Genomic DNA, 16,627 nt, shown 5'->3' with positions numbered 1-16,627 from the left:
ACACACACACCACACACACACTGATCTAGCCCAGCCACGCCGCAAACGCAACCCCTTCGACGTGCCCCGTCCATACGAGCTCTCCTCCATGGTCGCCGCCTCCTCGACAGAGGCAACAAATTGGTGACCAGGAATTCCACAGCAGCGGGTACGTGATTAGTTACAACCAACGAAAGACTTATTGAAATAATAGGGAATATTGTCATTTACAGATGTTGCGACCGGTGGCCATGGTTCCTAGGACCCGGCCGTACCCGTGTTGCATGAGTCGACAACGACCAGTAGCTGCCGGCCACCGATGTGCAACCGGCATGTCATTTTGCTGGAACTGACGGACGAGAAGTTGCGACCACACACAACTATTGCCGGAACCAGCCAGCCAGCAAGGTCGTTTTTCCTGCAATCGACATTTTTTTTCTAGAATCGACTGCATTTTTTATGGAATCGACCACACCGCTGGCAAGGGCAAAAAGCTGCAACTGGCAAGCAGAATTGTTGGAACCAGCTGAAATTTTTGCTACATCAATGGGAGTTATACTTTTGGGCGAGTAGCGCACAATCCGTGCTGCAACCAGTGTGGTGAGCGTCAACGGCGAGTGCGACAGGGGCTGTGCACCCGATGCTGCAACTGCATTGAGCAGAGCTGAAATCGTTGCCGGGCGAGGCTTCATGTCAGCGTTGGCACAACTCCGACCATTCACAGCAGGAGCTGCAAGCAGCCATGGCCGAGCACGCCCGTCGAAGACGGGTGTTGTAGGAGGGCAAATATCGATGGAGATGGACGACAGAGGCAACGACCCTCAGGATCCCACCAGTTGGGCGGCGATTTCTCGTGCAGCGTGTGCGAGATATAATGCACGTTTGGGAAGAAAGGGGAAAGGATCAGACGACCAACAATACTCGATCTGGATGGCTCACATGCAACCAACCAAAATTTTGGCCCAGCCGACCGGCCCCTAGCACCAGCCTTTGTATTTAATAAATAATACATGTTATTTATCTCTACTCCTAATGTCTCAGTTGATAGTTCGCGTTCCGGGTTTTATTTTGGTCCCACCTCACCCGGTCTTTTTTGTTACTTTTTTGGTATTTCCTCCCACCTCCCCCTCAGCCGCGAAAAACCAAGGAAAACATGTCTCAGTTGGTAGTCTCCGTTTCGGATTTATTTTCGTCCCACCATTTTCGTCGGTTTTATTTCGCTGGTTTTTTTCGTCTTCCCTCCTACCCACGCGCTAAAAAAATCCACGTAGACTCCTCTCGATCCCGATTCCCCTCGACATACGATCGCTGCAGACGCACGAGATAGGGGAGGTGCGATATCGCCGCCGCGGATCTTACAGCAGGGCGCACGAGAACTTCGTCGCCGACCTCACAGGGCGCACGAGATCGCCGCCGACGACCTTGTTGGGGAACGTAGCAGAAATTCAAAATTTTCTCGGCATCACCAAGATCAATCTATGGAGTAATCTAGCAACGAGGGGAAGGAGAGTGCATCTACATACCCTTGTATATCGCTAAGCGGAAGCGTTCAAGTGAACGGGGTTGATGGAGTCTTACTCGTCGTGATCCAAATCACCGATGATCCTACTGCCGAACGGACGGCACCTCCGTGTTCAACACACGTACAGCCCGGTGACGTCTCCTACGCCTTGATCCAGCAAGGGGAGAAGGAGAGATTGGGGAAGACTCCATCCAGCAGCAGCACGACGGCGTGGTGGTGGTGGAGGAGTGTGGTACTCCAGCAGGGCTTCGCCAAGCACCGCAAGAGACGAGGAGGGAGAGGGGTAGGACTGCGCCAAGAAGGAGATTGAATCGTCTCTATGGCAGCCCAAAACCTCAAGTATATATAGGGGAGGGGAGGGGCTGCGCCCCCACCTAGGTTTCCACCCCTAGGGGTGGAGGCCAGCCCTAGATCCCATCTAGGGGGGGGGGCGGCCAAGGGGGAGAGAGGGCGGCGCACCACTAGGTGGGCCTTAGGCCCATCTGAGCCTAGGGTTTGCCCCCTTCCACTCTCCCTTGCGCCTTGGGCCTTGGTGGGGGGCGCACCAGCCCACCTGGGGCTGGTCCCCTCCCACACTTGGCCCATGCAGCCCTCCGGGGCTGGTGGCCCCACTTGGTGGACCACCGGGACCCTCCCGGTGGTCCCGGTACACTATCGGTGATGCCCGGAACACTTTCGGTGGCCAAAATCATACTTCCTATATATCAATCTTTACCTCCGGACCATTCCGGAACTCCTCGTGACGTCCGGGATCTCATCCGGGACTCCAAACAACATTCGGTAACCGCGTACATACTTTCCCTATAACCCTAGCGTCGTTGAACCTTAAGTGTGTAGACCCTACGGGTTCGGGAACCATGCAGACATGACCGAGACAACTCTCCGGTCAATAACCAACAGCGGGATCTGGATACCCATGTTGGCTCCCACATGTTCCATGATGATCTCATCGGATGAACCACGATGTCAAGGACTTAATCAATCCCGTATACAATTCCCTTTGTCCATCGGTATGATACTTGCCCGAGATTCGATCGTCGGTATCCCGATACCTTGTTCAATCTCGTTACCGGCAAGTCTCTTTACTCGTTCCGTAACACATCATCCCGTGATCAACTCCTTGATCATATTGTGCACATTATGATGATGTCCTACCGAGTGGGCCCAGAGATACCTCTCCGTTTACACGGAGTGACAAATCCCAGTCTCGATTCGTGCCAACCCAACAGACACTTTCGGAGATACCTGTAGTGAACCTTTATAGCCACCCAGTTACGTTGTGACGTTTGGCACACCCAAAGCACTCCTACGGTATCCGGGAGTTGCACAATCTCATGGTCTAAGGAAATGATACTTGACATTAGAAAAGCTTTAGCAAACGAACTACATGATCTTTGTTCTAGGCTTAGGATTGGGTCTTGTCCATCACATCATTCTCCTAATGATGTGATCCCGTTATCAACGACATCCAATGTCCATGGTCAGGAAACCGTAACCATCTATTGATCAATGAGCTAGTCAACTAGATGCTTACTAGGGACATGTTGTTGTCTATGTATCCACACATGTATCTGAGTTTCCTATCAATACAATTCTAGCATGGATAATAAACGATTATCATGAACAATGAAATATAATAATAATAATAACTAATTTATTATTGCCTCTAGGGCATATTTCCGACAGTCTCTCACTTGCACTAGAGTCAATAATCTAGTTCACATCGCCATGTGATTAACACTCACAGAGTTCTGGGTTTGATCATGTTATGCTTGTGAGAGAGGTTGTAGTCAACGGGTCTTGCCATATTCAGATCCCTATGTATTTCGCAAAAACTTTATATTGTAGATGCTGCTACCACATTCCACTTGGAGCTATTCCAAATTGTTGCTCCATTATACGTATCCGGTATCTCTACTCAGAGCTATCCGGATAGGTGTTAAGCTTGCATCGACGTAACTCTTTACGTCGAACTCTTTATCACCTCCATAACCGAGAAACATTTCCTTATTCCTCTAAGGATAATTTTGACCGCTATCTGGTGATCTACTCCTAGATCACCTTTGTACCCTCTTGCCAGACATGTGGCAAGGCACACATCAAGTGCGGTACTTCAACATGGCATACCGTATAGAGCCTATGACAAAAGCATAGGGGACGACCTTCGTCCTTCCTCTTTCTTCTGCCGTGGTCAATCTTTGAGTCTTACTCAACTTCACACCTTACAACTCAGGTAAGAACCCCTTCCTTGACTGATCTATTTTGAACTCCTTCAAAAACATGTCAAGGTGTGCGTTCTTTGAAAGTATCATCACGCGTCTTGATCTATCTCTATAGATCTTGATGCCCAATATGTAAGCAGCTTTATCCAGGTCTTCCTTTGAAAATCACTCTTCAAACAAACCGTTTATGCTTTCCAGAAATTCTACATTATCTCGGATCAACAATATGTCATCCACATATACTTATCAGAAAATGTTGTAGTGCTCCCACTCACTTTCTTGTAAATACAAGTTTCTAACAAATATTGTATAAACCTAAAAGCTTTGATCACTCCATCAAAACATATATTCCGATTCCGAGATGCTTGCTCTAGTCCATAGAAGGATCGCTGGAGCCAGCATACCTTTTAGCATCCTTGGGATCGACAAAACTTTGATTGTATCACATACAACTTTTCTTACGAAAACTGGTAAGAAAACTTGTTTTGACATCCATCTGTAAGATTTCATAATCGAAAAATACAGCTAATGCTATCATGATTCCGACGGACTTAAGCATCGCTACGGCTGAGAAATTCTCATCGTAGTCAACTCCTTGAACTTGTGAAAAGACTCTTTCCCACAAGTCGAGCTTCATAGATGGTAACATTACCGCCCACGTCCGTCTTCTTCTTAAAGATCCATTTATCTCAATGGCTTGCTGATCATCGGGCAAGTCCACCAAAGTCCATACTTTGTTCTGATATATGGATCCTATCTCAGATTTCATGGCTTCTAACCATTTGTCAGAATACGGGTCCACCATCGCTTCTCCATAGCTCATAGGTTCATTGTTGTCTAACAACATGATATCTAAGACAGGATTACCGTACCACTTAGGAGTAGTACATATCCTTGTCGACCTACGGGGTTTGATAGCAACTTGATTCGAAGCTTCATGATCACTATCATTAACTTCTTATTCAACAGATGTAGGCTCCACAGAAAACATCTTTTTGTGTTGCATCACTCTCTGGTTGAAATAAAGGTTCGACAACCTTATCAAGTTCTATCTTCCTCCCACTCAATTCTTTCGAGAGAGACTCCTTCTCGAGAAAGGACCCGTTCTTAGCGACAAACAATTTGCCCTCGGATCTGAGATAGAAGGTATACCCTACTTTCACCTTTGGGTATCCTATGAAGATGTGTTTGTCCACTTTGGGTTCGAGCTTCTCTGGCTGAAGCCTTAAGCATTGCAGCCCCAAACATTAAGAAACGACAACTTTGGTTTCTTGCCAAACCAATGTTCATACGACGTCGTCTCAACGGACTTAGATGGTGTCCTATCTAAAGTGAATGCAGCTGTCTCTAACACATAACCTCAAAACGAAAACGGTAGATTGGTAAGAGACATCATAGTTCGCACCATATCTCATAGGGTTCGATTACAACGTCCGGACACACCATTACCTTGTGGTGTTCCAGGTGGCTTCAACTGTGAAACAATTCCACAATGTCTTAAGTGATTGCCAAACTCATAAATCAGAAAATCCCCTTTTGATCAGATCGTAGGAACATGATCTTCTTTGTTATGATGATTCTTAACTTCACTCTGAAACCGCTTGAACTTTTTAAATGTTTCAGACCTGTGCTTCATTAAGTAAATATACCTATATCTACTCAAATCGTCAGTGAAGATGAGAAAATAGCGATATCCGCCGCACGCTTCAATTCTCATTGGATCACACGCATCAGCATGTATGAATTCCAACAAGTCACTTGCCCGTTTCATTTTACCTGAAGACAGGGTCTTAGTCATCCTGCCCATGAGGCATGGCTCGCATGTGTCAAGCGATTCAAAATCAAGTGACTCCAAACATCCATCAGCATGGAGTTTCTTCATGCATCTTACGCCAATATGACCTAAGCGGCAGTGCCACAAGAAAGTGGTACTATCATTATTAACTCTACATCTTTTGGCGTGAACATGTGTATTACCATGACCGAGATTCAATGAACCATTCACATAGGGTGCATGACCATGAAAGGTATCATTCATGTAAACAGAATAACCATTATTCTCTAACTTAAATGAATGACCGTATTGCAATGAACATGATCTAATCATATTCATGCTCAACGTAGACACCTGATAACATTTATCTAGGTTCAATACTAATCCCGAAGGCAGATGGAGCGTGCGATGATGATCTCATCAACTTTGGAAACACTTCCAACACACATCGTCACCTCGCCCTTAGCCAGTCTATGTTTAGTCTGTAGCTTTTGCTTCAAGTCACCAATAATAGCAACTGAATCGGTATCCAATACCCAGGTGCTACTAGGAGTACTAGTGAGGTACACATTAATAACACGTATATCCTTTGTTGAAGTTGCCAGCCTTCTTATCTACCATGCATTTGGGGTAATTCCGCTACCAGTGACCGTTCCCCTTACAATAGAAGCACTTAGTCTCGGGTTTAGGTTCAACCTTGGGTTCCTTCACTGGAGCGGCAACTGATTTGCCATCCATGAAGTTTCCCTTCTAGCCCTTGCCCTCCTTGAAACCAGTGGTCTTGTTAAACCATCAACACTTGATGCTCCTTCTTGATTTCTACCTTTTGCGGTCTTAAGCACCGCGAATAGCTCCGGGATCAACTCCATCCCTTGCATGTCATAGTTCATCACGAAGATCTAGCAGCTTAGTGATAGTGGCTAGAGAACTCTATCAATCACTATCTTATCTGGAAGTTTAACCCCCACTTGATTTAAGTGATTGTAGCACCTAGACATTCTGAGCACATGCTCACTCGCTGAGCTATTCTCCTCCATCTTGTTGGTAAAAGAACTTGTCAGAGGTCTCATACCTCTCAACACGGGCATGAGCCTGAAATCCCAATTTCAGCTCTTGGAACATCTCGAATGTTCTATGGCGTTCAAAACGTCATTGGAATCCCGATTCTAAGCCGTAAAGTATGGTGCACTAAACTATCAAGTAGTCATCAGGACGTGTCTGTCAGGTGTTCACAACATCCACAGACGATGTTGTAGGGGTTTGCACATCGAGCGGTGCATCAAAGACGTAAGCCTTCTGTGTAGCAATGAGGACACTCCTCGGACTACGGACCTAGTCCGCAATTGTGCTTACAATATCTTTCAACTTGGTCTTTCTCTAGGAACGTATTGAAACAGGGAGCTACAACGTGAGCTATTTATCTACAACATATTTGCAAAGACAATTTAGACTATGTTCATGATAATTGAGTTCATCTAATCAAATTATTTAATGAACTCCCACTCAGATAGACATCCCTCTAGTCATCTAAGTGAAACATGATCCGAGTCAACTAGGCCGTGTCCGATCATCACGTGAGACGGACTAGTCAACATCGGTGAACATCTTCATGTTGATCGTATCTTCTATACGACTCGTGCTCGACCTTTCGGTCTTCCGTGTTCCAAGGCCATGTCTGTACATGCTAGGCTCGTCAAGTCAACCTAAGTGTTTTTGCTGTGTAAATCTGGCTTACACCCGTTGTATTCGAACGTTAGAATCTATCACACCCGATCATCACGTGGTGCTTCGAAACAACGAACCTTCGCAACGGTGCACAGTTAGGGGGAACACTTTTCTTGAAATTTTAGTGAGGGATCATCTTATTTAAGCTACCGTCGTTCTAAGCAAATAAGATGTAAAACATGATAAACATCACATGCAATCAAATAATAGTGACATGATATGGCCAGTATCATATAGCTCCTTTGATCTCCATCTTGGGGCTCCATGATCATCTTGTCACCGGCATGACACCATGATCTCCATCATCAGGATCTCCATCATCGTGTCTTCTTGAAGTTGTCTCGTCATCTATTACTTCTACTACTATGGCTAACACTTTAACAATAAAGTAAAGTAATTACATGACGTTTAAGTTGACACACAGGTCATAAATAAATTAAGACAACTCCTATGGCTCCTGCCGGTTGTCATACTCATCGACATGCAAGTCGTGATTCCTATTACAAGAACATGATCAATCTCATACATCACATATATCATTCATCACATCCTTTTGGCCATATCACGTCACAAGGCATATGCTGCAAAAACAAGTTAGACGTCCTCTAATTGTTGTTGCAAGTTTTTACATGGCTGCTATAGGTTTCTAGCAAGAACGTTTCTTACCTACGCCAAAACCACAACGTGATATGCCAATTTCTATTTACCCTTCATAAGGACCCTTTTCATCGAATCCGATCCGACTAAAGTGGGAGAGACAGACACCCGCTAGCCACCTTATGCAACTAGTGCATGTCAGTCAGTGGAACCAGTCTCACGTAAGAGTACGTGTAAGGTCGGTCCGGGCCGCTTCATCCCACGATGCCGCCGAATCAAGATAAGACTAGTAACAGCAAGTAAATTGACAATATCGACGCCCACAACTGCTTTGTGTTCTACTTGTGCATAGAAACTACGCATAAACCTGGCTCATGATGCCACTGTTGGGGAACGTAGCAGAAATTCAAAATTTTCTACGCATCACCAAGATCAATCTATGGAGTAATCTAGCAACAAGGGGAAGGAGAGTGCATCTACATACCCTTGTAGATCGCTAAGCGGAAGCGTTCAAGTGAACGGGGTTGATGGAGTCGTACTCGTCGTGATCCAAATCACCGATGATCCTAGTGGCGAACGGACGACACCTCCATGTTCAACACACGTACAGCCCGGTGACGTCTCCTACGCCTTGATCCAGCAAGGGGAGAAGGAGAGGTTGGGGAAGACTCCATCCAGCAGCAGCACGACGATGTGGTGGTAGTGGAGGAGCGTGGTACTCCAGCAGGGCTTCGCCAAGCACCGCAAGAGACAAGGAGGGAGAGGGGTAGGGCTGCGCCAAGAAGGAGATTGAATCGTCTCTATGGCAGCCCAAAACCTCAAGTATATATAGGGGAGGGGAGGGGCTGCGCCCCCACCTAGGTTTCCACCCCTAGGAGTGGCGGCCAGCCCTAGATCCCATCTAGGGGGGGAAAGGGGGAGAGAGGGGGGCGCACCACTAGGTGGGCCTTAGGCCCATCTGAGCCTAGGGTTTACCCCCTTCCACTCTCCCTTGCGCCTTGGGCCTTGGTGGGGGGGCGCACCAGCCCACCTGGGGCTGGTCCTCTCCCACACTTGGCCCATGCAGCCCTCCGGGGCTGGTGGCCCCACTTGGTGGACCACCGAGACCCTCCCGGTGGTCCCCGTACACTGTCGGTGATGCTCGGAACACTTCCGGTGGCCAAAACCATACTTCCTATATATCAATCTTTACCTCCGGACCATTCCGGAACTCCTCGTGACGTCCGGGATCTCATCCGGGACTCCGAACAACATTCGGTAACCGCGTACATACTTTCCCTATAACCCTAGCGTCATCGAACCTTAAGTGTGTAGACCCTACGGGTTCGGGAACCATGCAGACATGACCGAGACAACTCTCCGGTCAATAACCAACATCGGGATCTGGATACCCATGTCGGCTCCCACATGTTCCACGATGATCTCATCGGATGAACCACGATGTCAAGGACTTAATCAATCCCGTATACAATTCCCTTTGTCCATCGGTATGATACTTGCCCGAGATTCGATCGTCGGTATCCCGATACCTTGTTCAATCTCGTTACCGGCAAGTCTCTTTACTCGTTCCGTAACACATCATCCCGTGATCAACTCCTTGATCACATTGTGCACATTATGATGATGTCGTACCGAGTGGGCCCAGAGATACCTCTCCGTTTACACTGAGTGACAAATCTCAGTCTCGATTCGTGCCAACCCAACAAACACTTTCGGAGATACCTGTAGTGGACCTTTATAGCCACCCAGTTACGTTGTGACGTTTGGCACACCCAAAGCACTCCTACGGTATCCGGGAGTTGCACAATCTCATGGTCTAAGGAAATGATACTTGACATTAGAAAAGCTTTAGCAAACGAACAACACGATCTTTGTGCTAGGCTTAGGATTGGGTCTTGTCCATCACATCATTCTCCTAATGATGTGATCCCGTTATCAACGACATCCAATGTCCATGGTCAGGAAACCGTAACCATTTATTGATCAACGAGCTAGTCAACTAGAGGCTTACTAGGAACATGTTGTTGTCTATGTATCCACACATTTATCTGAGTTTCCTATCAATACAATTCTAGCATGGATAATAAACGATTATCATGAACAATGAAATATAATAATAATAACTAATTTATTATTGCCTCTAGGGCATATTTCCAACAGACCTCACAGGGGAGGGGCGATCTAGCCGCCGCTGACCTCACAGGGAAGACACGATCTCGTCGCCGCGGACCTGACAGGGGAGGGGCGATCTCGCCGCCGCGGACCTGACAGGGGAGGGGCGATCTCGCCGCCGCGGACCTCACAGGGAAGACGACACCGCCAATCCAACTGCTCTCTCGATCCAATCCCTCCTCAATCCTTTTCCTAGGTCATGATTGTGGGATGACGCCGTCGCCACCATAGCTCCAGCATCCGCCGTCCTACATCTTGCCCCTCTCCAACCTCAGAGACCTCCGCCACCGCCGCCATCTCACAACCCCAGTTCAGGGCAGGACTCAGGGAGGGTGTGGCTGTGGACGACGCTGCCGCCGTCGTGGAACCCTAGGGCAGGGCGTGGTCACGTTGCGGGCAACGCGAGCGGCCGTGCGTCTCCCCCGTCAGGCTGTCCTCGGCAGGAACTCAGGACCTCCTCCTGACAGAGCCAAGGCCCTCGAGGTCCAGGTCGCCAATCCAACGTGCACCGTGAGCCCTCAACTAGCGCGCGTGTGGCCACTGCATTAGGTAATTAACAACCTCCACCACAACTCCACAAGCCCCATCGCAAGTTTGTTTTTTCGTCATGTGCTCAAGACTGAAAGAATTCTGCTGTATTTAGGGCATGTACGGTTGTGCCAGTAAAGCTATTTGATATATGCCACTATAGAACTACTATCAGCCTTTTCATGTCCCTGCAAAAGGGGTTTGCATTATGTATGTAGAGATTTTCCATACAATTTTTAGAGCCGCTCCTCTCTCCTCCCTGGCCGGAGGAATCCCCACATCCCCAAGCTCTACGGGCTTGCCAGACGACTGATTGAGGTCCTCGCCATGGCCACTCACACAGCCGGTGAGTCCCGTAGGCTACCGACGTCACCAACCGTCGCGCGCCGCCGGTCTGCCTAGCCCACTGTCAGCTGCGGGCAGCCAGCTGGGTCGAACTCCATGCATGTTCCATGCCGGCCAAACGAGACCGCCCTCCATGCCGGGACACTGACACATCGGCCTGCCCGTCCCTTGCTCCACGTCCCGGCCTGCACGTCCCCTGCTCCGGACGGACGCACCAAACTCCACAACTTTCCGGCAATCCGACCACGGGCAGACACATTTTCTTCAGGTTCGCACAACTTCCCTGTCGTCAATCAATGGACCTGCATTTGAATGAAAACAACTGTATTTAGTTGGCTATTGTACAATATTTGGTTTTGGTCATATTAATGCAGGGGAATTCAGATTACAGTACTGTGTAATCATAGTTGTAGCAGCACAGAGCAGAGCCTCTCCGATCGGTAAGGAAAATTCAGGAAGCACATCACACCATTTCTTACCTAGCCTACTGCATTGTTGTTGCTTCAGCAATCACGCTGGTGCATCGATCCTCCTAGCACATATATAAATTAAATTGTGTATAGATACGAACTGCTTGAGCAATCACGCTAGATTTTCATGACCACCTTCTGCCCTTCTCCAGTAATATTTGTCAGATCCTTGGCGTGATCTATGTACTAGGTATTAGAACTGTAAGTATAACATTGTCTGATGATGTCCTATACATGTGAATTGCAGTTTGTAAACATTCATTTTCCGAAGAAATCATGGGATTTAGTTATATCTATTTTCTCATATTGATTCTTCATGCTATAAATCCATAGAAGAAACAAAGCAGATTGATTAAATACCACTATAAGCAGTTTTTCCCAAATCCTGTTACAACTAAGTGAGCCTGACATTTTGCAGCAAAGAATAATCAAGAAATTTGCAGCATAATATATCAAAAAAAATTAGAGAGGAGAGAAAAATGGAAAGAACTTTCTCAAAAAAAAATGTAGGCGAACCCAATAGGAGAAGTTCAATTTCAGCCAGAACATTAATTATATAACCTTTATGCATTCAGGAAAATATGGACGTGAAGAGAACACCTTAAATTAGTTAGGCGATACACGTTTACTCGAGTGCACTGAAAGCTACACTAACCTGGCAGAATATGACCACAATTCAGGTATTGTGAAAATGTTAAAATAATTGAGTATATCTTTTTCTACACAGATCGGTGGTTCTCACTGGATTTTCTTTCACTTTTATCAGTAGTTTCGTGAGGCCTGTGGTGGCCAAGGTTTGAAGACTGAGTTTTCAAAGCTGAATCTGATGTCCAGTCTACATTTCACGGTGACAACAACGTTCTACTTCTACTGCAGCAGGTTATTTTATTTTTTGTTCATCGTTCGTGCATGTGTTATAAAAGTTACTCCAAGCTTGGTTTTGTATCTCTGTAAATTGTATATAAATATTGGCTTTGTTTTTGGAGGACGAGATGACTGCTCCTGCTGGGTATAACACTCTTGGTCGTATTATGGCGCCACTGGCCAGATAAGCCAAAAGGAGGCACGACTAGCTCCGTCTTCTCGCAGTGACAATGGCCTTCCTCCAAAAAGTTTGATGTCTCAACCGCCACACACGCTGGGGAAAGCAAGTCTGAGCCTGAGAAACCGTATCGCTTGGTACAGGGAATTTGTTGGCTAATGACTTTGAGTTGAATACTGCTTATTGCACACTTGAGTTGTATACTCTCTCTTCACGTCAATGCTCATGTGCTCCGACCCTCCCTGACCCCTCCTAGCAAGCAGCAGAGTCTCTCGGGTTCGAGCTCCATCGGGCCGCCGCCGGCGGCGTCCATGTTCGTTGGGCGGAGCACAAGGTGTGAAATCCACCATGATGCTACTGATGAGGCTCTCCTTCTCCTTTGTCCATCGGTTATCAGACAACCGTGTATGAGGCGTCCACCGTCGTACACGCATTTGATCGTGCTAATGCGCCTGGCTGTGGGTTGGCTTCTGTTGGGATGCTCCAAGGTGAGGCCAACTCATGAACTTGCTGAGACGTCTTTACCTTAAATTACAATTTCTTATTATGATCTTGAACGAATACTAAGGCTTGCATCTTTTATAAAGCTTGCCAGTTACTGTGTAGTTTCAGTTAACATAAAAGTCACCCGTGGTGAATCTCTTTTCTTGTCCACAGATTTCACAGATCCATTATGATGAAATAGGGTCCCCCGGGCTTTATTTCACTAATCCATTATTGCCTACAGAACAACATCCTGGCCCTCCCAGTTTGAGTGATTCTCTTTATTTTTCTATATCTCAACTGTTACATGCATCGTTTATATTCGCCGGTCTGCACCCCCGCGTCTCCTCACGTTAATGTGGCTACTGGTCACGGGACTGACGAGGAGGTCGTGGTGGAGGGGTGGTGCTGGATGTAGCCTAGCAGGATGTCATAAGCTCTCCCATGTTCTTTTGTGTATGAATCAGATTTAGTGGTTCTTGATTTTACAGGCATGCATCGATCTTACTCCTGTTCTGTATGTAGGATACACTTAATGTTTTTTACAGGTTGTTCTGCAGATTTTTAGAACACTGAGGGCATATCTTGGCTTGGAATGCTGCTGGGTCGATGAAGGTCAGGCAACATGGCAGGTGAGTGCTCCTCTCCCCTTTCCCTCTATGCTAAAAATTAGTTCCAATTTCCGTGCAAGTTCGCCAATTTAGATCTAGAGATAAAGGTTTTGTACGAGGTTAGTTAGCAGGGTCTTGCTGGTGACTACTTGAACTCAAGTTGGACAACATATGCAATGTCGAATTCAGCGAGATATCATGACTCGATTTCACTTTCATTCCAAATTTGAGATCATAATTTGATTGATATTTTGCATCTTTTATAGATATAGATTGATAACATTTAATGATGTTATAGGATGTATAATGATTAGAAAAAGAGAGACCATGTGTTTTATGGATCAAAACTGATACTTGCTCATGATGGCATCTCAAGGAATTCTAAATTCCAAATATAGGTGTACATGTGTCCACTTGGAAGCTGCTTGAGTTGTTCAAGACAAAAACCAAGTCTATATATGATGGACTGCACTCCTATTTTTTTATGTGTGCGCCTGCTCCATGCTCTTTTGTTCCCAGCAGGCTGTTGTGTTGATCCGTGGGGATTTGTTTTTACCTCTGCCATTAGTTTGCGCTGTAAAACGCAGGTGTTCCTGGTACTTATCTTTTATAAGAATAAAAAAGCTGGGATGTCATAGACTTTTTTGTGGCAGCGTTGATCGTTAAACTACTAAAATGTCTTCTGTAGGTTTTGCTTACTCGTGGCTGTATGTTGGCTTCGTGCTGGCGGGCTATAGTTCTCCTGTCACAAATCATGGAGACATTCATCCTCACAGATTTCTGCTCCTGCTATGTGAAAAGGTAAATTCCATCAAACGAACCCCCTGAATAAAGTGATGTACATTTCACACTATTTGGTTAAAGGATATTCCAAGAATTCCCACTCTCGCAAGAAAACAACTTGGATCACTTATGATAAGATGTTTTGGTGTTAAGTTTCTCCTCTTTTATGGACCAAGAAGATGAATTATTTTGGCAACATCAACTGCATTTGTACTGACAACAAAAATATTGTTACCTGGATGGTCTTACATTTAGAGGTACACTATTATCTCTGCACTTTATTGTTACTACCTGAAAGCTCCATAACATCCATGCATAGATGCACTTCCAGTCGATTTATGGTTGGCATTGAAGTTAACCTTTAAATTGAACTTGCATGTCAGTACGTCATCTTAATTTTTGAGTATAAATTCTCACTGCGCCGTTTGAACTCCATGTCAATAATGGAACGGTCAGTATTTAAAGCCCCGCTTGATGAGAAACTATCAAATAATTGTTAATCTTAAATTGTAGACAAGATACCGAGCCAATCATTCTATAGCTTTGATAATTTAGCTCCTTTAGATTGATATATTCCAGAACATCTTCTGCAACATAGTATTTTTGGATGAAATCCCTTTATCATAGTTATTTAAGAGTACCGTCTACTTGTCGAGTGTGTGAGCACCCAAGGAATGTTTAGTGCTTTGTCCATTGTTCACTTGACTGCATGATCTATTACTCCCACTGATCCATATTAGTTGTCGCTAAAACGGATGTATCTAGACGTATATCAATGCTAGATACATCTGTTTGAGACAAGTAGTATGGATCAGAGGGAGTATCAATTTTATACAATGCTCTAAGACCAATCGGCTGAATAAGTTCCATTTCATCATTTTCTTGTTTATGTACCTGTTTATTCATGTTGATGATCTGCACAGAGAAAAATGCATGACAACCTCCATCTTGATTGCGTGATCTCGTTCATTCTTATTTTTCAGACTAGAGGTAGATATTTGAGCCAATTTGGTACACTAATAAGAAAGTTAAAACCTGAGAAGTGATAAGACTATCGTTTGTGTCTTCATGAACTTTACTTTTAGGTTTTCATGACTTTTGTTCCTGTCCAAATATTACACGGTCGCATAATTCTTCCCTAACTTGCAGATGCTATCCAAGCCACATTACCCTTACCTGACATGCAGATGCTATCTAAGCATTTGTGTTCTAACCGAGATAAATAACGTTTTTCATTAAATCAATAAGAGCAGCACAAAGTCTAGGTCCCTGTCTCGGTGGCAGACGGAAGGAGGGGAAGGAGAGCAGATGTTGTGGTCATATATTTTGATGTAACACATGGCAAGTAGTGTATGCCCATTGAAATATGTCGACGATATGTATACAAGTGTCAACAAAAGCACCATTTAACCATTATGACAGATGTTTCTATGATTGTTAGCTGACATAGCATTTGTTGTGATGTTGCTGGAAGCGTCGTGTATGGCAAAGGCAGATCCTGTTGTAGTGCAGAGCAGAGTTAGTGACATTCAAGTCCATTGTTGAATGTGTGGTTATTACCAAATGCTGTACTTCTCATTTTCTTATTAAAGTGTGGCTTTTATTGCAAAAAAAGCTTGCGGCAAAGCTGAGGAGATGGATTGCAAGGGGGAAGAGAAGATGTATTCATAGATCAAATTTTGTAAGAAAAGTAGCGTGTATATACTCTCTGTGTGATTTAACTTTGACCACCAAATTTAATTGATAATATACGTGTTATGTGTCATAAAATTATACCACCTCAAATTTGAATGCAGTCATGGATTTTGTCTTAAGAGTAATCATGATTTTGTCTAACAGTAATACATAATGATATTTGTTCCAAAGAAATCATAAGCTGCAAGTGACATGTTGTGAATTAAAATGATTTTTTATTAATGTATTAAACTTGTTGTTCTATGGCAACGCATGTGCATTCAGATGTATCTAGATGACAGCGTTATTCCGCTTGGTATTCCAACGAGTATAGACTGGTAAGTTTATATATTTCATTATCATAACATTCAAAATACAGACATTTTTTTATCACTATATTCAAGATAAAATTAATTTAGGAAATGGCAGGGATGTGTCCGGCTATTTTACTTTTTATTTTATGCTCTGGTGGGATGGTAAAGAATTGTTCGTCCGGTTTGTACCGTGAGTACTCTCTATTACATATTTTAAGACATTTGACGTGAAGTATTTGTTCTAACTACATATATTGCTTGTGTGAAATGGGTATGATTCGAGGAAGAAGTTTTTATTATACTTACTCAAATATTATGCGAATGGTGCTAAAAACAATATTTCTGATATTGTGAGAATTTCTTAAGCACATCAAGTAGATCTTAAT

The 16,627-nt window shown here is 44.9% G+C and overlaps 1 protein-coding gene across 1 annotated transcript; it reads left to right on the top strand.

Moving 5' to 3' along the window:
- The first annotated feature begins 12,586 nt into the window (after window positions 1-12,586).
- On the top strand, window positions 12,587-15,726 carry LOC119331436. The gene is made up of 4 exons (XM_037604592.1): window positions 12,587-12,864; window positions 13,408-13,491; window positions 14,159-14,271; window positions 15,403-15,726. Exons 1-4 carry the CDS (start codon window positions 12,688-12,690, stop codon window positions 15,431-15,433), a joined length of 405 nt encoding a protein of 134 aa, XP_037460489.1. The 5' UTR covers window positions 12,587-12,687; the 3' UTR covers window positions 15,434-15,726.
- Window positions 15,727-16,627: the final 901 nt, after the last annotated feature.

The sequence above is a fragment of the Triticum dicoccoides genome, chromosome 7A (genome assembly GCF_002162155.2).
Source record: "Triticum dicoccoides isolate Atlit2015 ecotype Zavitan chromosome 7A, WEW_v2.0, whole genome shotgun sequence".
NCBI lineage: Eukaryota > Viridiplantae > Streptophyta > Magnoliopsida > Poales > Poaceae > Triticum > Triticum dicoccoides.
The sequence above is the reverse complement of the archived record's forward strand: the minus strand, read 5'-3'. Positions and strand labels throughout refer to the sequence as shown.

Coding starts and splice junctions, on each gene's coding strand:
- LOC119331436 (XM_037604592.1), top strand. CDS start 12,688: ATGTTCGTTGGGCGGAGCACAAGGTGTGAAATCCACCATGATGCTACT. Junction 12,865..13,407: donor TTCTGTTGGGATGCTCCAAG/GTGAGGCCAACT, acceptor TGTTTTTTACAG/GTTGTTCTGCAGATTTTTAG. Junction 13,492..14,158: donor AAGGTCAGGCAACATGGCAG/GTGAGTGCTCCT, acceptor TGTCTTCTGTAG/GTTTTGCTTACTCGTGGCTG.